Here is a 24704-nt window from a genome sequence, read left to right as displayed (position 1 = left end):
GTTTCCATGCAAATGGATTCGATCTAGTCAAACACTTTATGAGAGCCCATGACCTCATGTTGCGCAACATTTCTATAGGCTATGCAATTGCGGGAGAAAACAGAGTGATGGCCTCTACTAAAAAGAGGAGGATCTCATCAGCATTTGATAGGCTATTTCTCAACTTTCTTAATATTAAACACATTGCTTATATTTACAAAAGGAGTATAGCCTACCTGGCTGGCTTGAAAATAATAATAATTGTGACCGCCACAGCCCTAGAGATGCCGCTCTGTTCTGGGCCAGCTGCAGCTTAAATAGGTCTTTCTTTGCAGCGTTTGACAATGTGACTGGACAATAATCAAGATAAGATCAAACTACAGCCTGCAGGACTTGCTTTGTGGAGTGTGGTGTCAAAAAAGCACAGCATCTCCTTTATTATGGACAGACCTCTTCCCGTCTTTACAACCATTGAATCTATATGTTTTGACCATGACAGTTTACAATCTAAAGTAACACCAAGTAATTTAGTCTCCTCAACTTGTTCAACAGCCACATCATTCATTACCCGATTCAGCTGAGGTCTAGAACTTAGGGAGTGAGCTGTACCAAATATAATGCTCTTAGTTTTAGAGATGTTCAGGACCAGTTTATTACTGGCCACCCATTCCAAAACAGACTGCAACTCTTTCTTAAGGGTTTCAGTGACTTCATTAGATGTGGTTGCTGATGTGTATATGGTTGAATCATTAGCATACATGGACACACATGCTTTGTTTAATGCCAGCGGCATGTCATTGGTAAAAACAGAAAAGAGTAGAGGGCCTAGAAAGCTGCCATGCGGTACACCACACCTTACATGTTTGACATTAAAGAAGCTTCCATTAAAGAAAACCCTCTGAGTTCTATTAGATAGATAGCTCTGAATCCATGATATGGCAGAGGTTAAAGAGCCATAACACATAGGTTTTTTCAACAACAGGTTATGGTCAATAATATCAAAGGCTGCACTGAAATCTAACAGTACAGCTCCCACAATCTTCTTATTATCAATTTCTTTCAACTAATCATCAGTCATTTGTGTCAGTGCAGTACATGTTGAGTGCCCTTATCTGTAATAATGCTGAAAGTCTGTTGTTAATTTGTTTACAGAGAAATAGCATTGTATTTGTAATTGTATACACAATTTTTTCAAACAGTTTGCTAAGAGCTGACAGCAAGCGGATAGGTATGCAGTAAAGGCCTCTTTACCACTCTTGGGTAGCGGAATGACTCTGGCTTTTCTCACCTCAGATTAAAGATATGACAAATAAGAGTGGCTATAGAGTCAGCTACCATCCTAAGTACCTTTCCATCTAAGTTATCAATGCCAGGAGTTTTGTCATTATTGATCGATAACAATAATTTCCCCACCTCTTCCACACTAACTTCACAAATTTCAAACTTACAATGCTTTTCTTTCATTATTTGTTTTTTATGCATGAATACGATGGCTCACTGTTCGTTGTTGGCATTTCCTGCCTAAGTTTGCCCACTTTGCCAATGAAGTAATCATTAAAATAATTAGCAACAAACAAATGGTTTTGTGATGTATAAGCCATCTGGTTCGATGAAAGATGGAATTTGTCTTTCTGCCCATAATTTCATTTAAAGTACTCCAAAATTGTTCTCCATCATTCTTTATATCATTGATCTTGGCTTAATAATACAGTTTCTTCTTTTTTTGTTGAGTTTAGTCACATCACTTCTCAATTTGCAGTAAGTCAGCCAGCCAGATGTGCAGCCAGACTTATTAGCCACTTCTTTTGCCCCATCTCTTTCAGCCATACAGTTTTTCATTTCCTCGTCAATCCATGGAGCCTTAACAGTTCTAACAGTCAGTTTCTTAACAGGTCCATGTTTATCAATAATTGGAAGAAACAATTTCATAAATCAAGTGCAGCGTCTGGATGCTCCTTATAAATCACATCAGACCAACAAATAGGTTTAACATCGTTCACATAAGAGTCACATCAAAACGTATGGTCTCTTACACACTATTTTAGGCCCAGCATTTGGAACTTTGGCTTTCCTGGATATAACCACTATATTGTGATCACTACATCCAATGGGTACGGATACAGCTTTAGAACAAAGTTCTACAGTATTAGTTAAAAGGAGATCAATACATGTGGATGATCTTGTTCCTGTAATGTTTGTAAACACACTGGTAGGTTGATTAATAACCTGAACCAGGTTACAGACACTGGTTACAGTGAGAAGCTTCCTCTTGAGCGGACAGCTTGATGAAAACCAGTCAATATTCAGGTCACCAAGAAAGTAGACCTCTCTGTTTACATCACATACACTATCAAGTATTTCACACATATTATATAGATACTGACTGTTAGTACTTGGTGGCCCATAGCAATACCCCAAAAGAAAAGGCTTTAGATGTGTCAGGTGAACCTGCAACCACAACACTTCAATAACACTTGACATAAGATCTTCTCTAAGCATTACAGTGATATGCTCTGAATATATACAGCAACACCTCCCCCATAAGCATTTCTGTCTCTTCTATAGATGTTATATACTTGTATTGCTACTGCTTGTATCATCAACATAATTACCTAAGTGAGTCTCAGAAATGGCTAATATATGAATGTTATCTGATGTTAGCAAGTTATTGATTTCATGAACCTTATTTCCAAGGCTACATATATTGATATGGGCTATTTGCAGCCCTTTCCTGGGTAGCTTATCAGAGATAAACATAATATGGAAAAGAGCAAACAAAGCAAGACAAAAAAATAAACCTTCAGCAGTCCATTAATCAATTGGTGTGTGTGTGTGTGTGTGTGTGTGTGTGTGTGTGTGTGTGTGTGTGTGTGTGTGTGTGTGTGTGTGTGTGTGTGTGTGTGTGTGTGTGTGTGTGTGTGTGTGTGTGTGTGTGTGTGTGTGTGTGTGTGTGTGTGTGTGTGTGTGTGTGCTGCAGGGTTGAAGCTACGACCCATAGGCTTGGCTCTCTCATCCCTTCCAGGCTTTTGTGAGGGAGGGTGGACAAAATGCCTGTCATAGCAGATGTAAGCAATGTCCCCACACACTATGGCAGCTTTCATGGCTGGGATAAGTTCTTTCCTCTTCTGGTGCACAGCTTCAGGATAGTCTTCATTGAGAAAGATGTACGTTCCTCTCAAGTTCTTGGCTCTTTCCAGAACAGCTACCTTGTCCTTGAACCTCAGGAACTTGACCACTATTGGCCAGGGCCTGTTACCTGTCCCGGTGTGGGAGCGCTCCACCTTAATCTTCCTGTGGTCCATCTTCAGTTTCTCCGAGATAATTTCCCTCACTTTGTCCTCAGACTTCATTCAGGTCTCATGTGGATTCTGCAATTCCATCTACAACAATGTTGTTCCTGCCTTGATTGTACCTCGAGATAATGTGATTTCTCTGTCATTGTTATCATGGATTCACAAACAGAACTGATGTCCTCTCAATGACTTACAGATTGCTGTCATCTTGCCGTTCTCCTGTTTAAACTCATCGTTCTGACCCTGGGAGAACTGCAAACTGTTCTTCAGGTTCTGGGCCTCTCTGGTCAGGTCGTCTATTATTTTATTAACTGATTCCACCAGTATTTGGTCACAACACTTGAAGCTATTTTCTTGTTTTTGTAACATCTGCTTGGGACAATCCGCGGTCCCAGCCACAATGGCTAACCGCATCATGGGCTGCGTTCAAGCCCTCAAGAAAAACCTGCTAGCTTGATAGGCAGCTAGTTAGCTAGCAGCTAGGCTAGCTGATATGCCAAACAGCTACTCAGAACCGGCCTTGGTCGGCAGCATCACTGGACAGATAGTAGCAGTCCCAGCAACTGATGCCAACCGGGTTGCGGAATCGAAACTCAAAAAAGTTTCAATAGACTTTCAAAACAACAAACTTTGCAAAACACCAAACCGAGCTCGCCCTCGTTCAACGTTCAACAGGAAGTGACTGACTGGCTGACTCCTCTAATTGGTCTTGCTGTACTAAAGATTCTACTAAAAACGAGAGTCAGCGTTACGTTCCAGATTGCACCCTATTCCCTTTAAAGTGCACTACTTTTATCCAGAGCCCAAGTAGTGCACTACAGTAGTTCCTATATAGGGACGGGTGCAATTGGGGATGCATACAGAGCCAGACAGCTGCTGTTTCAGCCTTCTGTTATATTACTTTCACAACATTCTCATTCTCTTGACATAGTTTCTGTTAAGGAAAAAATAATTAACCATGCAAAGTAGTGAAAGAAGGTAAAGATCAATCAATTTCATCAGAGGCAGAAAAGTTCAAGGTACAGTAGTTTTAATACAACTGAATCTTGGCAACTCAGAACCCTAACTTGTGTGAACGGTGGCCTTCAGCCAGCTGTGTGCGTGTGCGTGTGCGTGTGTGTGTGCGTGTGCGTGTGTGTGTGTGTGTGTGTGCATTTGTGTGTGTGTGTGCATTTGCGTGTGCGTGTGCGTGTGTGTGTGTGTGTGTGTGTGTGTGTGCGTGTGTGTGTGTGTGCATTTGTGTGTGTGTGTGCATTTGCGTGTGCGTGTGTGTGTGTGTGTGTGTGTGTGTGTGTGTGTGTGTGTGTGCATTTGTGTGTGTGTGTGCATTTGCGTGTGCGTGTGCGGGGCAAAGTAGGCTCAAGATCTTACAGTACATAACACACCGGCTAATTTAGGTCACTGCTGGTCATGCTAATCGCATTTTCAATCTGTTATTGGTACAAACACACACGCACACACGATATTGGATTGGAGTGTGTGTAAGGAAGATATACTATAATTAAAACAATACCTTTTTTACCTTCAGGTTAAAGAGGATATTTGTAAAAGTTCTAATTCCATTGTTCTGAGTTGCAATATCTCATGTTTGATTAAAACAAAGGCATGTGAATACTGCAAACAGGTCCCTTTCTGTCTGAAATGATTTCTAGCCTGCCTAAAGCTAAAATCGGAACAACTTTACTTTCGTGTGCCAGCGCTCAGGAGAATATTGTACATGCAGTGACTCACCCACTCACTTTTTCAAGTGTTCAGGGCTGTGCATAGATCTTTGTAAGGGGAAGGTGCTCAAAATGACCCCCCAACCCCCCGCAAAAAAATCGACCTAAATCCCTAATACATCCAACTGCATCTGTAGCCAACATGTTATATATTTTTTAGCATAGGTCTATATATTTTATGCAACATCACTCATCACACACTGTAAGCAAGCTAGTGCCACTGACTCCTTCAGAGACATTTAATTGACATCATGCACAAACATCTTAAGCACTGTTTGATCCTATGTGCACATGTCTGCAAGTGTTCTAGCCCAGGGGAGCAGGTGTGGTGTACTTTTCTCTTGCAAAGGTTGTCACAACATATGCTTTAGCAACCTCTGTTGTCAAGGATGTCAACAGAGTTTAGAGTTTAGGAGAGGCAAATAGAGATTTGTTTAACATATTTGTGTGAGCTAACATTATGTCTCTAATGTCACTTTTTCAGACATAGGCAGACAAAGGACTATAGCTTCCACAAGGGTGGCTACTTTGAAGAATCTCAAATTAAAAATATGTATTTTTGATTTGTTTAACACTTTTTTGGTTACTACATGATTCCATATGTGTTATTTCATAGTTTTTGTGTCTTCACTATTATGCTACAATGTAGAAAATAGTAAAAATAAAGAAAAACCCTTGTGAATGGGTAGGTGTGTCCAAACTTTTGACTGGTACTGTATATGAGAGCGACAAGTGCTTACTACTTTATATTCTCATATAAACAAATAATAAAGGGATAATCAATGAGGGGCGCTATGCGTTCTATGGAAAATAATGAATGAAGTGGAAGGTGTGTTCCACAACAAGCTGCCGGAGTGGAACTGATTTTCCACCACGGAGTTGCATTATTTTCCAGAGAATGCATAGAGCCCTGAGTTGATTATCCCTTTTATACTATAGCTATAATTTACCACATTTGCCACTAGAAATATGTGTTCATTTGCCAGTAGAACGGTGTTCAACATCCACTGAAGTAGCTAGCAAGGTTACTAGATAGCTACAGTACTAGTAGTAACCGTGGTAGCCATGGTAACCAAACAAACAGACTTGCTAGTTTAGCTAACCAAGTCATCAGACCTAGCTTGCTGTTATGAAAATCAAATTCAACAGTACCCATAATATTTTAAATTCGACTGCTTTCAAAGCATCTCTCACAAAACATGTAAAAATTAACTACAGCCATAGAATTCTACCTGCAAATATCTTGTGCATTATGGAAATAATGCACGCTCTTGAATGCCCTTCAAGCCAATCAGAAAGAAGTATTCAACAATGCCGTGGTATAAACACGATTATAAACTTGATGGTTCAAGTCCTGAATGCTGATTGGCTGACAGCCGTGGTATATCAGACCGTATACCACATGTATGACAAAACATGTCTTTTAACTGCTCTAATTACTTTGGTAACCAGTTTTTAATAGCAGTAAGGCGCCTTGGGGGTTTGTGGTAAATGGCCAATATACCACCTAAGGGCTGTATCCAGGCACTCCGCTTTGTGTCGTGCTTAAGAACACCCCTTAGCCATAATATATTGGCCATATACCACACCCCCTCGGGCCTTATTGCGTAAATAAAATACTACATTGAGTTTCTATAGTGATAGGCTGTCATTGTAAATAAGAATGTGTTCTTAACTGACTTGCCAAGTTAAATAAAGGTTAAATAAAAAAATATAATAATAATACATTAATTGACAGAGGCCTTTCAGGACAATCAAGGACAAAAGTAGGCTACATAAAATCAAGTGCAGGTTGAATCAAATTATAGAGCAATACAATTAACCAATTAATATTGCAATTTAAGGGACAGAGGGGGATAGGGGGTAGGACATAATCAATTAAAGACCATTGGCTTTCTGAAAGAGGTGTTTTTGTATTGTTTTTATGAGTGACTGTCTGCATTTTGGCAGCAGAAGGCAGCACTCGGGTGGATGACGATCCTGCAGTTGTTCACTTTGTAGGCCTAAACGGCTTATTTCATTTGTACAAAGAGTACAGGAGCTTTTTATTCCCAGTAGGCTGCTGTGTGTTAGATTGAGTTGTTTTCACCCCGCTGAAAGCACATGAGGTTCAATGTGAGAACCGCCTAGGCCCTAGGAGGTGGTGAGCAGCGAGCGCAGGATATCTCGCTCCGCTATTGGACAAAAGTAGGTCAACCGCGCCCACTAACGTGACCCGTCATTCCATGCACCCTTTTCTAGGCTAAGGGTGAAGGGGTTTGGTCCGTGCGCTCAAAGCGTGACAGACGAAAAAGCACTCTCACAAAAAAAGAATTCTCATAGCTCCTCGTATGGAACATGACTACAGCAATTTTCATTTACCTCATTGTGCAATTAGTTCATCTATGTATGTATATGTCGGGAAAAAACGGTTGCATAACTTTAGTGTAATTTGTCACGTGTTTCACATATGAGGACGCGCTTCTCATGTTGAGAAGACTGGGTTCAAAACAGACGCACCTTGTACCTATTTTGAACAACGGCCAATGTCGGCCTACATAATGTAATTATAGTGTACACACAAACTCAGATAGTATGCCAATAGGAATATTACTGTCTGTGCACATGCATGTGATAAATAGCCCTACTTTGCCGGCTTCTCTGAACTCCCTTTGACAGGATTTAAATTCTAGAAATTATAGTCTGTAGGGCCTAGTACTAGGTCTATTCTAATCTAGTAGGTAACCTCCATACGAATTCGTCTGGAAACGCAATGGGCTATATAGAAACAGTGTTGTTGATAGGCTATATATCCTCCTTCCGTCAATAAAATATCCCAATAGCTAGGGGACTAAGGTGTCTTGACTTGTCAGTGTCTCACTCACACACGCACACACACGAGAGAGAGAGCGATAGAGAGAGATAAAATGGGCGGTATCTCAGGGTTTGACGTCACATATCTCGGTTTTCACATGGTATGAATGGGTGAACGGGACTAGGCTATCTCTGCCTTCTACTGTAGACTACAGAGCTAGGGAATAGCAGGTGGCACTGGAACCAGCTTTTCCCACTGGGTTTTATTTCTCGATATATCGGCAGTTGTTGAGGTCGAAATCGACCAGTGATTTCGATTTATTTTTTCCGATACAGTTGAATGTTTTGGATGTTGTATTAGCCCACCAGGACCAGGTTAAGTAATTTTTTTGACAGCTGAAGGAAGACGAGATGGATAAAATAGTGTCCAGACATCTCCCGGTGAATCCAAGGTTTCTACCTATGTCGAATCACTGGGTATTGAAGTCTCTACTGGAGAACCCCATGAAACTACCCCTCCTCCTCCAACAACATGAACAACAACATGAAGGTAAAAATAGCCTACGTTTATTTTATGCTGTTCTATTCTATTCCTTTCTATTCTAGAATATATAAATACTTATCTCAAACTTAAATTGTCTTTATTTTCATAGAGAAAATTTGTTTATTTACGTTGTTTATTTATATATTGTATAGTTTATTTATTGTAAAATCTACTTGTATCTATGAACTCGCTTTGCTCCAGATAAATAGCGTAAATAATGCATTTCGAACTATTCTCTAAAGGCCTATAGCCAACATTAATTTTAGAAATCTTCGATCAAATTGATAATGATTTGTTTCAGCGTCCTTACCTATCGAAATACAGGCATATGGATATAGTTCATGTAAAGTTACTATATACTTGTGTGCCTGTCTGTATGTGCCCAAACCGGTTCCACTAGTAGGCCTACAGTAGCTATGCTTTCTGATATTAGTCACCTGACAACACTTGACAAATTAATTAGCTAGCAATTAACTACCACACTTCTCCTTATTATTCCTACATGAATGTATTGAATTATATAGCTAGCCCAGTGATCAGTGATGTATGTTGATGCAATGGATTAATTGATTGAAAGTATGATAATTTGAGTGATAGTGATGTAACAATAGATATTGTTATTGAAGTAACGTTATCAAAGCAGGTTTCACTTCTGAATATCAGCTTTTTTTGCTCCTCAAAACCAGTAATCCAAACCAGTTAACCCTGAAGATGAGCTGCTGCATACCATAGAGGATACTTTAGTCTCCCAAATAACAGATACAATAAATAGATGCTGCACTTTCAATACTAGCATACCAGCCTCACGATTGTGCAGCACTTTATTTTACTGTACTGTTTCTGTAATCTAATTTCTGTACCTCAAAGTAAAGCGCTACCATTGTCTGAATAGATGAGCGTTGTTTTGTCGGTGTTTTGGTACTTACTGTATACCCCCCCCCCCCACAATGTTCTCTTTAGGATTTGAGAAGGAGCAAGAGAAGGAGAAGAAGTTGGATGAGGAGAGGAGTGCCCCACAGTCAGCCTTCCTTGGCCCCACGCTGTGGAACAAGACTCTCCCTTACGATGGAGACAACTTCCAGCTGGAGTACATGGATCTGGACGAGTTCCTGACGGAAAACGGCCTCCCCTCTGAACTCGCCTCCTCCACCCACCCCAACCAGTACCAATCACAATCCCAGCACCAGACGTCAATCATGTCACAAGCCCTGCCCTCGGTGATCGACCTCAGCAACCATGCCAGCGCATCAACGTCCGTACACACAAGCATGGGTGCACAGAACTGTCTGCCTAGCCTCGCCAGAGCAGGTGTGTAAAACACACACACACACACACATCAACACACACAGGGGGAAAAGGATAACACCCACATCCTCTGTTTGTCTGTACAGAGAACATCTGAAAGACAATTCTAGCTCATTTAATACAATATCAATCACAGCTCAGGAAGAATAGAGTAGGACTACTTTATTAGGTTTCTTAGAAGAGGCCTCAAACCCAGAATGGAAAAGGTGTGAAATTCAGATGTTGTGATGACGTGACCCGTGAGTGTGTGTGTGTGTTTTTCCCTGTCTATGACCCTAATCGAAAAGTTGCGGGTTCGAATCCTCAAGCCGATAAGGTGAAACATCTGCTGATGTGCCCTTGAGCAAGGCACTTACCCCTAATTGCTCCAGGCTCGCTGTTGAAAATGGCAGACCCTGGCCGTGACCCCATTAGCTCAACTAATTAGTGTACTGTTCTGTTCTTTAGTCACTCATTTTAAGCACTTCTGTTTTGATAGGCAGGTCTTAGACACTTCTGAAAAGCATAGATTGCCTTGTCTTGATTTAAGTGAAATCTTCGCCCTGGAGGTCAAATCTCTCACTTTACATCCCTTCAGCTAATTAGTGTAATGTTCTGGTCCAGATTCACTCATTTGAAGTACTTCTGTTCTGAGAGGCAGCTGTTGATTAGCAGGTTCTGAGAGGCAGCTGTTGATTAGCAGGTTCTGAGAGGCAGCTGTTGACTAGCAGGTTCTAAGAGGCAGCTGTTGATTAGCAGGTTCTGAGAGAAAGCTGTTGATTAGCAGGTTCTGAGAGGCAACTGTTGACTAGCAGGTTCTGAGAGGCAGCTGTTGATTAGCAGGTTCTGAGAGGCAGCTGTTGATTAGCAGGTTCTGAGAGGCAGCTGTTGATTAGCAGGTTCTGAAAGGCAGCTGTTGATTAGCAGGTTCTGAGGGGCAGCTGTTGATTAGCAGGTTCTGAGAGGCAGCTGTTGATTAGCAGGTTCTGAGGGGCAGCTGTTGATTAGCAGGTTCTGAGAGGCAACTGTTGATTAGCAGGTTCTGAGGGGCAGCTGTTGATTAGCAGGTTCTGAGGGGCAGCTGTTGATTAGCAGGTTCTGAGAGGCAGCTGTTGATTAGCAGGTTCTGAGAGGCAGCTGTTGATTAGCAGGTTCTGAGAGGCAGCTGTTGATTAGCAGGTTCTGAGAGGCAGCTGTTGATTAGCAGGTTCTGAGAGGCAGCTGTTGATTAGCAGGTTCTGAGAGGCAGCTGTTGATTAGCAGGTTCTGAGAGGCAGCTGTTGACTAGCAGGTTCTAAGAGGCAGCTGTTGATTAGCAGGTTCTGAGAGGCAACTGTTGACTAGCAGGTTCTGAGAGGCAGCTGTTGATTAGCAGGTTCTGAGAGGCAACTGTTGATTAGCAGGTTCTGAGGGGCAGCTGTTGATTAGCAGGTTCTGAGGGGCAGCTGTTGATTAGCAGGTTCTGAGGGGCAGCTGTTGATTAGCAGGTTCTGAGAGGCAGCTGTTGATTAGCAGGTTCTGAGGGGCAGGTTCTGAGGGGCAGCTGTTGATTAGCAGGTTCTGAGGGGCAGCTGTTGATTAGCAGGTTCTGAGAGGCAGCTGTTGATTAGCAGGTTCTGAGGGGCAGCTGTTGATTAGCAGGTTCTGAGAGGCAGCTGTTGATTAGCAGGTTCTGAGGGGCAGCTGTTGATTAGCAGGTTCTGAGGGGCAGCTGTTGATTAGCAAGTTCTGAGGGGCAGCTGTTGATTAGCAGGTTCTGAGGGGCAGCTGTTGATTAGCAGGTTCTGAGGGGCAGCTGTTGATTAGCAGGTTCTGAGAGGCAGGTGTTGATTAGCAGGTTCTGAGAGGCAGCTGTTGATTAGCAGGTTCTGAGGGGCAGCTGTTGATTAGCAGGTTCTGAGGGGCAGGTGTTGATTAGCAGGTTCTGAGTGGCAGCTGTTGATTAGCAGGTTCTGAGGGGCAGCTGTTGATTAGCAAGTTCTGAGGGGCAACTGTTGATTAGCAGGTTCTGAGGGGCAGCTGTTGATTAGCAGGTTCTGAGAGGCAACTGTTGATTAGCAGGTTCTGAGAGGCAGCTGTTGATTAATAGGTTCTGAGGGGCAGATGTTGACTAGCAGGTTCTGAGGGGCAGTTGTTGATTAGTAGGTTCTGAGAGGCAACTGTTGATTAACAGTTTCTGAGGGGCAGCTGTTGATTAGCAGGTTCTGAGAGGCAACTGTTGATTAGCAGGTTCTGAGGGGCAGCTGTTGATTAGCAGGTTCTGAGGGGCAGCTGTTGATTAGCAGGTTCTGAGAGGCAGTTGTTGATTAGCAGGTTCTGAGAGGCAGCTGTTGATTAGCAGGTTCTGAGAGGCAGCTGTTGATTAGCAGGTTCTGAGAGGCAGCTGTTGATTAGCAGGTTCTGAGAGGCAGCTGTTGACTAGCAGGTTCTAAGAGGCAGCTGTTGATTAGCAGGTTCTGAGAGGCAACTGTTGACTAGCAGGTTCTGAGAGGCAGCTGTTGATTAGCAGGTTCTGAGAGGCAACTGTTGATTAGCAGGTTCTGAGGGGCAGCTGTTGATTAGCAGGTTCTGAGGGGCAGCTGTTGATTAGCAGGTTCTGAGGGGCAGCTGTTGATTAGCAGGTTCTGAGAGGCAGCTGTTGATTAGCAGGTTTTGAGGGGCAGGTTCTGAGGGGCAGCTGTTGATTAGCAGGTTCTGAGGGGCAGCTGTTGATTAGCAGGTTCTGAGAGGCAGCTGTTGATTAGCAGGTTCTGAGGGGCAGCTGTTGATTAGCAGGTTCTGAGGGGCAGCTGTTGATTAGCAAGTTCTGAGGGGCAGCTGTTGATTAGCAGGTTCTGAGAGGCAGCTGTTGATTAGCAGGTTCTGAGGGGCAGCTGTTGATTAGCAGGTTCTGGGGCAACTGTTGATCATCAGGTTCTGAAAGGCAGCTGTTGATTAGCAGGTTCTGAGGGGCAGGTTCTGAGAGGCAGCTGTTGATTAGCAGGTTCTGAGGGGCAGCTGTTGATTAGCAGGTTCTGAGAGGCAGCTGTTGATTAGCAGGTTCTGAGAGGCAGCTGTTGATTAGCAGGTTCTGAGGGGCAGCTGTTGATTAGCAGGTTCTGAGAGGCAGCTGTTGATTAGCAGGTTCTGAGGGGCAGCTGTTGATTAGCAGGTTCTGAGGGGCAGCTGTTGATTAGCAAGTTCTGAGGGGCAGCTGTTGATTAGCAGGTTCTGAGAGGCAGCTGTTGATTAGCAGGTTCTGAGGGGCAGCTGTTGATTAGCAGGTTCTGAGGGGCAGCTGTTGATTAGCAAGTTCTGAGGGGCAACTGTTGATTAGCAGGTTCTGAGGGGCAGCTGTTGATTAGCAGGTTCTGAGAGGCAGCTGTTGATTAGCAGGTTCTGAGAGGCAACTGTTGATTAGCAGGTTCTGAGAGGCAGCTGTTGATTAATAGGTTCTGAGGGGCAGATGTTGACTAGCAGGTTCTGAGGGGCAGTTGTTGATTAGTAGGTTCTGAGAGGCAACTGTTGATTAGCAGGTTCTGAGGGGCAGCTGTTGATTAGCAGGTTCTGAGGGGCAGCTGTTGACTAGCAGGTTCTGAGGGGCAGATGTTGACTAGTAGGTTCTGAGGGGCTGATGTTGACTAGCAGGTTCTGAGGGGCAGCTGTTGGTTAACAGGTTCTGAGAGGCAGCTGTTGACTAGCAGGTTCTGAGGGGCAGCTGTTGGTTAACAGGTTCTGAGGGGCAGCTGTTGACTAGCAGGTTCTGAGGGGCAGCTGTTGGTTAACAGGTTCTGAGAGGCAGCTGTTGACTAGCAGGTTCTGAGGGGCAGCTGTTGATTAACAGGTTCTGAGGGGCAGCTGTTGGTTAACAGGTTCTGAGGGGCAGCTGTTGATTAACAGGTTCTGAGGGGCAGCTGTTGATTAACAGGTTCTGAGGGGCAGCTGTTGATTAACAGGTGCTCTACACACACAGTTCTAATAAAGCATACGTTGCCTTCTCGTGATTTATGAAATCTTCACACTGGGGCTGGAAGTCATATATTTCTGTACATCCCAGTACATCTGAGCTGAACTACGTATAGATCTATCTACATTGCATTCGGAAAGTATTCAGACCCCTTCACTTTTCCACATTTTGTTACGTTACAGCCTTATTCTGATATGGATTAAATATGTTTTTTTCTTATTAATCTACACACAATACCTCATAATGACAAAGTAAAAACAGGTTTTTAAAATAATAATAAAACATTATTTATTTACATATTTATTTAAACCTTTGCTATGAGAATCAAAATTGAGCTCAGGTACATCCTGTTTTCATTGATCATCCTTAAGATGTTTCTACAACTGGTTGGAGTCCACCTGTGGTAAATTCAATTGATTGGACATGATTTGGAAAAGCACACACCTGTTTATATAAGGTCCCACAGTTGAAAGTGCATGGCAAAACAAAAACCAAGCCATGAGGTCGAAGGAATTGTCCGTAGACCCCCTGAGACAGGATTGTGTCAAGGCACAGATCTGGGGAAGGGTACCAAAACATTTATGCAGCTTTGAAGGTCCCCAAGAACACAGTGGCCTTCATCATTCTTAAATGGAAGAAGTTTGGAACCACCAAGACACTTCCTAGATCTGGCCGCCCAGCCAAACTGAGCAATCGTGGGAGAAGGGCCTTGGTCAGGGAAGTGACCAAGAACCAGATGGTCACTCTGACGGAGCTCCAGAGTTCCTCTGTGGAGATTAGAGAACCTTCCAGAAGGACAACCATCTCTGCAGCACTCCACCAATCAGGCCTTTGTGGTAGAGTGGCCAGACGGAAGCAGCTCCTCAGTAAAAGGCACATGACAGCCCACTTGGAGTTGGCCAAAAGGCACCTGAAGGACTCTGAAACAAGATTCTCTGCTTTGACGAAACCAAGATTAAACTCTTTGGCCTGAATGCCAAGCGTCTCGTCTGGAGGGAACCAGGCAGTGCTCATCACCTGGCCAATACCATCCCTACGGTGAAACATGGTGGTGGCAGCATCATGCTGTGGGGATGTTTTTCAGCGGCAGGGACCAGGAGACTAGTCAGGATCGAGGAAGAAATTTGCAGAGAAAGGTACAGAGAGATCCTTGATGAAAACCGTCTCCAGAGCGCTCAGGACCTCAGACTGGGGCGAAGGTTCAACTTCCAACAGGACAACGACCCTAAGCACGCAGCCAAGACAAGGCAAGAGTGGTCTCTGAATGTCCTTGAGTGGCCCAGCCAGAGCCCAAACTTGAACCCGATCCCGGACTTGAACCCGATCGAACATCTCTGGAGAGACCTAAAAATAGCTGTGCAGCGACTCTCCCCATCCAACCTGACAGAGCTTGAGAAGATCTGCAAAGAAGAATGGGAGAAACTCCCCAAATAGCGGTGTGCCAAGCATGTTGCGTCCCAAGAAGACTCAAGGCTGTAATCGCTGCCAAAGGTGCTTCAACGAAGTACTGAGTCTGAATACTTAAGTAAATGTGATATTTCCGTTTTTTTATTATTATTAATGTGCAAAAATGTCTTAAAACCTGTTTTTGGTTTGTCATTATGGGGTATTGTGTAGATTGACGAGAGGAAAAAACTAAGGCTGTAACATAACAAGTTTTGTGAATGCACTGTATATGTCTCAGGCAGCATCAGTGTAATTCATCTCGTCCACCAGCTGTCGCTCTCTCTGGTAGCAATTGAGCCTGGGTACGAGGTTAGATAGGTAAGTATTTAAGCCTTGGACAAATAAGCCCTGTCCGAGCCAGAACAGCCCATAGGGACAGGGACCTGTCTCCTGTTTCTGTAGTGTGAGGCAGCTTGATGTACAAGTAAACCCCCTGGACACGTCACTAGTTAGAGTGTGAAGGCTATAAGGTTCTCTATACAACTATTCTATCTCGGCTCAGGTTAGGGAAGGGCCTAGTCGTTACATCAGGTTCAGATTGAGGTTGAGATGTCATTTGAACACTGAAAAGGAGCAGGGGCCTCTGGCACTATCGCTTTCGCCCATCTCACACCAGCTGGCCTCCAGCCTCAGGCTCACTCAATGCAAATCTATACTTACATGCATAATGCTTATGTAAGGACAGTGGTCAGAGGCAGATGAATACAGACCTATAATATAAATCCTGTCCACATAACCATTTTCGAACTAGTGTGTTTCTGTCCAGTAGTTGGTTCAGAGTTTATTCTGGATGGGAATTGGAGGGGGAAGACGAGGGGTGAGTACTAGAGGTTTCACAGACTGGCAAACTTTGGTTTAGGTTGTGTGTTAGCTTTGTGTCTTGCGCCCCCCAGTGGCTGCAGTTTGTCACTACTACTGGATACATTACAATAACAGTGTGACTATTCATTTTATTTTTATTTTATTTTACCGTTATTTTACCAGGTAAGTTGACTGAGAACACGTTCTCATTTGCAGCAACGACCTGGGGAATAGTTACAGGGGAGAGGAGGGGGATGAATGAGCCAATTGTAAACTGGGGATTATTAGGTGACCATGATGGTTTGAGGGCCAGATTGGGAATTTAGCCAGGACACCGGGGTTAACACCCCTACTCTTACGATAAGTGCCATGGGATCTTTAATGACCTCAGAGAGTCAGGACACCCGTTTAACGTCCCATCCGAAAGACGGCACCCTACACACCCTATTCATGGTGCAAGGAATAAAAAGGCACTACTTTCACCTTGTCAGATTGATTTTGCTCAAGTTGAACTTTTATCATGAATGTCTTCAGAATAGTGTACCAAACCACCAACCCCCCCCCCCCCCCCCCAACAAAAAAAAAATATGTCGTGGTAATTTCTCTAATTCTATCAAATACATTTCTATAACCTACTTCCATGTATCTAACATCCTCCTGTCCTCCTACTCTCCCTCACCAGCCCTGCCGTCCAGAAACACTCCCAGCCCCATCGACCCAGAGTCCATCCAGGTGCCAGTGAGCTATGTGCCTGACCCTGCTGACTTGGTTTTGTCCAGCGTACCAGGACAGGAGATGTTCGACCCCCGCAAACGCAAGTTCGCTCCCGAGGAGCTCAAACCACAGCCCATGTTCAAGAAGGCCCGCAAGGTGTTATTTCCAGATGACATGAAGGTATGTGTGTGTGTCTCTGTGTGTGTGTGTCACGTCTCCTAATCTATCAGATTATTTTGCGCTGTGTTATCCCTGATTATGAAACAGGTAGATCCTGATCTATCAGATTATTTTGCACTGTGTTATCCTTGATTATGAAACAGCCATCTTCTGGCCATCTTCTGTTATTGATGAATAGATGATTCATAAATAATAATCACAGTGAGTGAATGGCATATAGTTAGTGTAGTAGTCCATAGTGTGTAGTAGACTATAGTGTGTAGCAGACTATAGGGTGTAGTTAGTGTAGTAGACTATAGCGTGTAGTAGACTATAGTGTGTAGTAGACTATAGGGTGTAGTTAGTGTAATAGACCATAGTGTGTAGTAGACTATAGGGTGTAGTTAGTGTAGTAGACTATAGTGTGTAGTAGACTATAGTGTGTAGTAGACTATAGTGTGTAGTTAGTGTAATAGACCATAATGTGTAGTAGACTATAGTGTGTAGTAGACTATAGTGTGTAGTTAGTGTAGTAGACAATAGTGTGTAGTTAGTGTAGTAGACTATAGTGTGTAGTAGACTATAGTGTGTAGTTAGTGTAGTAGACTATAGTGTGTAGTAGACTATAGGGTGTAGTTAGTGTAGTAGACTATAGCGTTTTGTAGACTATAGTGTGTTGTAGATTATAGTGTGTTGTAGACTATAGTGTGTTGTAGATTATAGCGTGTTGTAGACTATAGTGTGTTGTAGACTATAGCGTGTTGTAGACTATAGCGTGTTGTAGACTATAGCGTGTTGTAGACTATAGCGTGTTGTAGATTATAGCGTGTTGTAGACCATAGCGTTTTGTAGACTATAGCGTTTTGTAGACTATAGCGTGTTGTAGACTATAGCGTTTTGTAGATTATAGTGTGTTGTAGACTATAGTGTGTAGTTAGTGTGGTAGACTATAGTGTGTTGTAGACTATAGTGTGTTGTAGATTATAGTGTGTTGTAGACTATAGTGTGTTGTAGACTATAGTGTGTTGTAGACTATAGCGTGTTGTAGACTATAGCGTGTTGTAGACTATAGCGCGTTGTAGACTATAGCGTGTTGTAGACTATAGCGTGTTGTAGACTATAGCGTGTTGTAGACTATAGCGTGTTGTAGACTATAGCGTGTTGTAGACTATAGCGTGTTGTAGACTATAGCGTGTTGTAGACTATAGTGTGTAGTTAGTGTGGTAGACTATATCGTGTTGTAGACTATAGCGTGTAGTTAGTGTGGTAGACTATAGCGTGTTGTAGACCATAGCGTGTTGTAGACTATAGCGTGTTGTAGACTATAGCGTGTTGTAGACTATAGCGTGTTGTAGACTATAGCGGGTTGTAGACTATAGCGTGTTGTAGACTATAGCGTGTTGTAGACTATAGCGTGTTGTAGACCATAGCGTGTTGTAGACTATAGCGTGTTGTAGACCATAGCGTGTTGTAGACTATAGCGTGTTGTAGACCATAGCGTGTTGTAGACCATAGCGTGTTGTAGACTATAGCGTGTTGTAGACCATAGCGTGTTGTAGACTATAGCGTGTTGTAGACCATAGCGTTTTGTAGACTATAGCGTGTTGTAGACCATAGCGTGTTGTAGACTATAGCGTGTTGTAGACCATAGCGTGTTGTAGACTATAGCGTGTTGTAGACTATAGCGTGTTGTAGACCATAGCGTTTTGTAGACTATAGCGTGTTGTAGACCATAGCGTGTTGTAGACTATAGCGTGTTGTAGACTATAGTGTGTTGTAGACCATAGCGTGTTGTAGACTATAGCGTGTTGTAGACTATAGCGTGTTGTAGACTATAGCGTGTTGTAGACTATAGCGGGTTGTAGACTATAGCGTGTTGTAGACCATAGCGTGTTGTAGACTATAGCGTGTTGTAGACCATAGCGTGTTGTAGACTATAGCGTGTTGTAGACCATAGCGTGTTGTAGACCATAGCGTGTTGTAGACTATAGCGTGTTGTAGACCATAGCGTGTTGTAGACTATAGCGTGTTGTAGACCATAGCGTTTTGTAGACTATAGCGTGTTGTAGACCATAGCGTGTTGTAGATTATAGTGTGTTGTAGACCATAGCGTGTTGTAGACTATAGCGTGTTGTAGATTATAGCGTGTTGTAGACCATAGCGTGTTGTAGACTATAGCGTGTTGTAGACCATAGCGTGTTGTAGACTATAGCGTGTTGTAGACTATAGTGTGTTGTAGACCATAGCGTGTTGTAGACTATAGCGTGTTGTAGACCATAGCGTGTTGTAGACTATAGCGTGTTGTAGACCATAGCGTTTTGTAGACTATAGCGTGTTGTAGACCATAGCGTGTTGTAGACTATAGCGTGTTGTAGACTATAGTGTGTTGTAGACCATAGCGTGTTGTAGACTATAGCGTGTTGTAGACCATAGCGTTTTGTAGACTATAGTGTGTTGTAGACTATAGTGTGTTGTAGACTATAGCGCGTTGTAGACTATAGCGCGTTGTAGACCATAGCGTGTTGTAGACCATAGCGTGTTGTAGACTATAGCGTGTTGTAGACTATAGCGTGTTGTAGACTATAGCGTGTACACACAGAGCCATCAACTCTGGTTTGTTTGACCACCACGCTGCTTTATCTCTCTCTCTTTCTCTCTCTCTCGTTCTCTTCTCACTAGCTGTTTCCATCAGCTCTCATCTGACCCTGACCCTATTTGCACCCTCCCTTACGGGTCAGATCTGACCTAAGGGGTGTGGTCCAGATAAGAGGCTTAGCTGGTCTTGTGTTCATTCCAAGAACACCCTGTGTGATTAATCTCTCTCTCTCTCTCTCTCTCTCTCTCTCTCTCTCTCTCTCTCTCTCTCTCTCTCTCTCTCTCTCTCTCTCTCTCTCCCTTTCTCTCTCTCTCTCTCTCTCTCTTTCGCTCTCCCGCTCTTTTTTTCTTTCGCTCTCCCTCTCTTTCTCCTGTGCTTTCTTTCTTTCTTTCTCTCTCTCTGTTTCATTCTTTCTATATCTCTCTCTCTCTCTCTCACTTCTCTGTCAGACTAAGGGGATTTGCCTTTTTTTTTTTTTCACATAAAGGTGTATCCATGCATGGCTTTAGGCCAGTAATGAATTGACTGAAAGCTGATTGTGTAGCCATACAAAGGTTATGGGAAAACTCCTCTAGCTGCCAGACCGAGAGGGGGGGGTCATTTTCTAATGGGAGAGATCTGTCTCTGACAGTTAACATATGGGTGTGTTTGATTTTTTACTTTGGTTTTGGACATTTGTAGTTTAGGCACCTGTTTTCAACACAGAAATAAGTCAATGAAAAGTTGTCTAAAGCTACCAGTCCAGTTAACACGATTATATCAAATATGTGATCATTTTTTAAATAATCATATTGCTCATCGGTAGTGTATAATTAAGCAATAAGGCCCTGGGGTGTGTTATATGGCCAATATACCACGGCTAAGGGCTGATCTTCGTAGCGGCGCAACGCGGATAAACTGGTTACCAACGTAATTAGAGCAGTAAAACTAAATGTTTTGTCATACCCGTGGTATACGATCTGATATACCATGGCTGTCAGCCAATCAGCATTCATGTCTCGAACCACCCAGTGTGTAATTAAGTACATTTCCCCTCTTTTAATACCCGCTCTCTTCCCTTGCTCCTCTCGAGCAGGATGACAGGTATTGGGTGAGGCGTAAGAAGAACAACGTGGCTGCCAAGAGGTCACGTGATGCCCGTCGACTCAAAGAAAACCAGATCGCCATCCGAGCAGGTTTCCTGGAGAAGGAGAACTCTGCCCTGAAAATGGAGGTGGCCGATCTGAGGAGAGAGCTTGGGCGCACAAAGAACATTGTGGCCGAGTACCAGGCCACACAGGGCCCTCTGTAATGGGACTGAGACAGAATACACTCACAAACATGGAGAATACACACACACGCACGCACACATACACACACCCGGCCCTGTTGCCCAGGCCCTCATTCATCCATGAACACCCCCAGAAGCATGAGTTTGAGAGGCTAAGCTTACACCTGTCTGAGGCCACCACCCGATCCATGTCCTCCCTGCCCGAAAACTGCCCCCAAACACAACCTAGGAACTGCCTCCTACCATCAAACAACTCGTATCAAGAGATTGAAGGACAAAATGATTTAGGCTCAGTAGCACATTTCTACTCATTTTCTATACCATATATTTCATCTTCATCCATGTCTCTCTGTGATTGGCCCTTGTGAGGGAAAGCGGGTAGCTTTCTGTACCGTCTATGAGTAAGAAACGTAATGGGTTTATTTCATTTCCGATCTGTGTGTTTTTCATTTGATTATTTTCTTTCTGATGTAGTGTATCTGTCCACACATGGCTTTTACTGTGGTGTTTTACCTTCTTATGAATATGTATGTTGAATCTTATGTTACCTACCCTCCTCCCACTCCCTCTTGATCCATAACGTCTGCTATTGTCTGTGAATGATCTTGTGTTAATGGTTGCTTCGGTTTTCTATGGTTTCCATACTGTAAATGTCAGTTTTAGATGTCTCCCCTGACGTTACCTGTCCCACTTTATCCACCTTCCCTCCCTGTCTTTTTCTCCATCAGATATAAGCTGTTTGTAATGTGTAAACAATCACTGCAATGCTCATACTCTAAAACCTCTCCCATGCCTACATACCGCTAGCCTGGGTATCCTACTGTTTCTACATTAAGCAACGCCACGTTGTTGCCTTAGTGAGGCAACAACATGTCAGATAAAGCAGAGACAGACCGGCCGCCGGGCTACTATGATGTCATCATTCTCATGTTCTTCTTATAGCAGTGTTATGTAAAACAAAGGTTTGTTTCTAGTTCCTTGTCACCAGATCACTCTGTTGCACAGAACAAGTTTGGGAAGCTACAGCAATAAGGCAGTATAAGCTCTTGGTCTCCTCTCTACCAAGCCGACTGTCACAGACACGCATGAAACCGCCCTCTTTATTTTAGCACGTGCCCAATTTGTAATTGCTTTTATTAGTTCATATTAATGATATTTATGTCTTTACATACAAATCAGGCATGTTTCTATTTGTTGTTCAAGCATTCAAATGTGAACATTATCAGCATCTGTGCAGTAGGCAATAGTTGTTATTGTGTTCTTTTTCTTTTCTCAAGCATGACTTCTCTGTGTCAGGTTCTTGTCTACAGAGGTACGGTGTCCATATTAGGACTGCCGACATTGAAAGAATTCCTGCTGAGAATGAGGCTGTCCTAATATGAACACCGTACAGATGCTCTCCCCATGACCCAATGAGAGATGAATGTAACAGATGTACTACTGTATATAACAAATTTACACAGTTTACGTTGGGCAAATGAATGGTGTTGCCTATACAGTACTGTGGAATATACCCACATCACTTTATATATCTCTTTACTACAGACCAAAAGATTACAGTATAGAAAATATATGTTAATATATTAAAGGTTTTGTTGTTTATACAAAGATATTCTTGTTTTTGTACAGTATTTTTTCCCCTACATATATCTCCTGTGTATTAAAAAAATTAACTATGTATATTCAGAACTTGTTCACTTCTACCGATGCTGTTCTTCAGATACTTTGTATGGGCATTACTCAAGACAACATTACAAATAAAACTGACAGGCTGTTTTACAGACCATATGAAAGTGTAGTCAGTCTCACCCTTTTACCCCTCTCGCCCAGCACAGACAATCTCAAAACGGTTTGCTGTTTTCGTTTTGAAAAGTTTTGTATGTTTCGTTGCGTTGTTTATTTGTTTTGCAGAAGCAGACACTCTGTAGTCTAAGAGGAAAATTGATATTGGCATCCCTTTTTAAATTCTTATTTGTATTGTATGTAGTTTTGGCATAGAAGAAAGTCAAATCTCAACAACAAGCACTTATGTTATGTCTCTTCTTAATTTGTCCCTTTTGTGTGATTATTCCTAATTTCCTCTTGGTGTAGGGTTCACTAGACAGAATACTTATATGCTGATATGTTCAAATCTGTGTTTTTCCAAATATTTCTCCCTTGTCTTTTGTTTGTTTTTCATGATCAAAATAAAACTGTTGAAATCATCTGCTAGTTATGTGTTCTTTCTGATGATAAAACAAGGGTGGGGTTTATTTGATTTATTTTAATTGTATTTCACCTTTATTTAACCAGGTAGGCTAGTAGAGAACAAGTTCTCATTTACAACTGCGACCTGGCCAAGAATAAAGCAAAGCACTTCGACACTACCAACAAACATACAGTCAATAATACAGTAGAAAAAGTCTATATACAGTGTGTGCAAATGAGGTAAGGTAAGGGAGGTAAGGCAATAAATAGGCCATGGTGGCGAAGTAATTACAATATACCAATTAAACACTGGAGTGATAGATGTGCAGAAGATGAATGTGCAAGTAGAGATACTGGGGTGCAAAGGAGCAAGATAAATAAATAAATACAGTATGGGGATGAGGTAGTTGGATGGGCTGTTTACAGATGGGCTATGTACAGGTGCAGTGATCTGTGAGATGCTCTGAGAACTGGTGCGTAAAGCTAGTGAGGGAGATATGAGTCTCCAGCTTCAGTGATTTTTGCAGTTCGTTCCAGTCATTGGCAGCAGAGAACTGGAAGGAAAGGTGGCCAAAGGAGGAATTGGCTTTGGGGATGACTAGTGAGATATACCTGCTGGAGCGCGTGCTACGGGTGGGTGCTGCTATGGTGACCAGTGAGCTGAGATAAGGCGGGGCTTTACCTAGCAGAGACTTGTAGATGACCTGGAGCCAGTGAGAACGTACAGGTTGCAATGGTGGGTAGTATATGGGGCTTTGGTGACAAAAGCCCCATATACTACGGGTTGATTTGGAATGAAAGGATTGATTTGGAATGAAATAATGTTGTCAATCCACTAGCTCTTGGTTGGATTCGGTGGTTTCCCTGTGTGGCACCAGATGAGGAAAAAATAAACAAGACAAGACATGATGCAATAACTATCTTTATCTCATGAATGAGAAAAATACATCAGAAATATATGTTTTTGAAGAGTCAGATGAGAGAGTAGTCTTTCCAAAAATAACCACTGGAGGGCGCTCTCCATCCATGGCTGAATTTCAATAGCCTGGTCCCATATCATAGTTTACTACTATACTACTGCGTTATGTGCTGTAGCCAACGCATCTGTAATTCAGCCATACATTCTTTGGCGTGACATTTAATGATTAGACAGATAGGCTAGCACAGTGTGTGTGTGTGTGTGTGTGTGTGTGTGTGTGTGTGTGTGTGTGTGTGTGTGTGTGTGTGTGTGTGTGTGTGTGTGTGTGTGTGTGTGTGTGTGTGTGTGTGTGTGTGTGTGTGTGTGTGTGTGTGCGCGCGTGCGTGCGTGCGTGCGTGCTGTCTACCTCTCTCTCTCAGCATACGCATAAACACATCAACTAGTTTCGTTTTTAGGGTTTTTTATTAATCTTTTTTTATACAATGTTATTTACAGGGGCTTGGGCAAAGGTGATACTTTTATTTAATGTGCTATGTATTCTTGCAGTATGTTAATAATGTACCATAAATATGACATTTGATGAAGGATATACTGTGTTTTGAGAGCAACATGTCTGACTTTTCCCCAAAACCTAGGTGTTATTCATTAGTGTACACCGTAGCAAAATGTTTTGCAACAGAAAAAGACAACAACTGTTTCTTATTGGGAAAATTCCACCCTGTTTCAACCTGTTTGTTTCCATTTCATAACTCATGAATATGCCCCAGGCTTACAAGTTCACTTGAACGTCGGCTCAAGTCAAGTTTGATTTTAAATCCTCCCTCTTGCATGCCACAAATATCTCCCTCCCTAGACTAAGTCCCTGATGTCCACTCCTTATTAGTCCCACTACCACCTACGTCAAATCCAGAATATGACCAAAATGTTTTTGGTCTGTTAACAAGAAGAAACGTATGTTACCCTGCAGAGAGGACCAAAGCAAAGCAGAGCAAACATCAGAAAGAATACGTAACCCTCGCTCTCCTCTAATACTTGAGTTGGACTCTAATCCC

General features: G+C 42.8%; 1 protein-coding gene across 1 annotated transcript; it reads left to right on the top strand.

Moving 5' to 3' along the window:
- Nucleotides 1-7934: 7934 nt before the first annotated feature.
- On the top strand, nucleotides 7935-22750 carry LOC139580395 (hepatic leukemia factor-like). The gene is made up of 4 exons (XM_071409025.1): nucleotides 7935-8336; nucleotides 9291-9638; nucleotides 16490-16701; nucleotides 20352-22750. The coding sequence occupies exons 1-4, from the start codon at nucleotides 8198-8200 to the stop codon at nucleotides 20565-20567; spliced, it is 915 nt and encodes a 304-aa protein (XP_071265126.1). The 5' UTR covers nucleotides 7935-8197; the 3' UTR covers nucleotides 20568-22750.
- Nucleotides 22751-24704: the final 1954 nt, after the last annotated feature.

The sequence above is a fragment of the Salvelinus alpinus genome, chromosome 7, assembly GCF_045679555.1.
Source record: "Salvelinus alpinus chromosome 7, SLU_Salpinus.1, whole genome shotgun sequence".
Lineage (NCBI taxonomy): Eukaryota > Metazoa > Chordata > Actinopteri > Salmoniformes > Salmonidae > Salvelinus > Salvelinus alpinus.
Note: the sequence above shows the minus strand (reverse complement) of the source record. Positions and strands in the feature narration are given on the sequence as shown.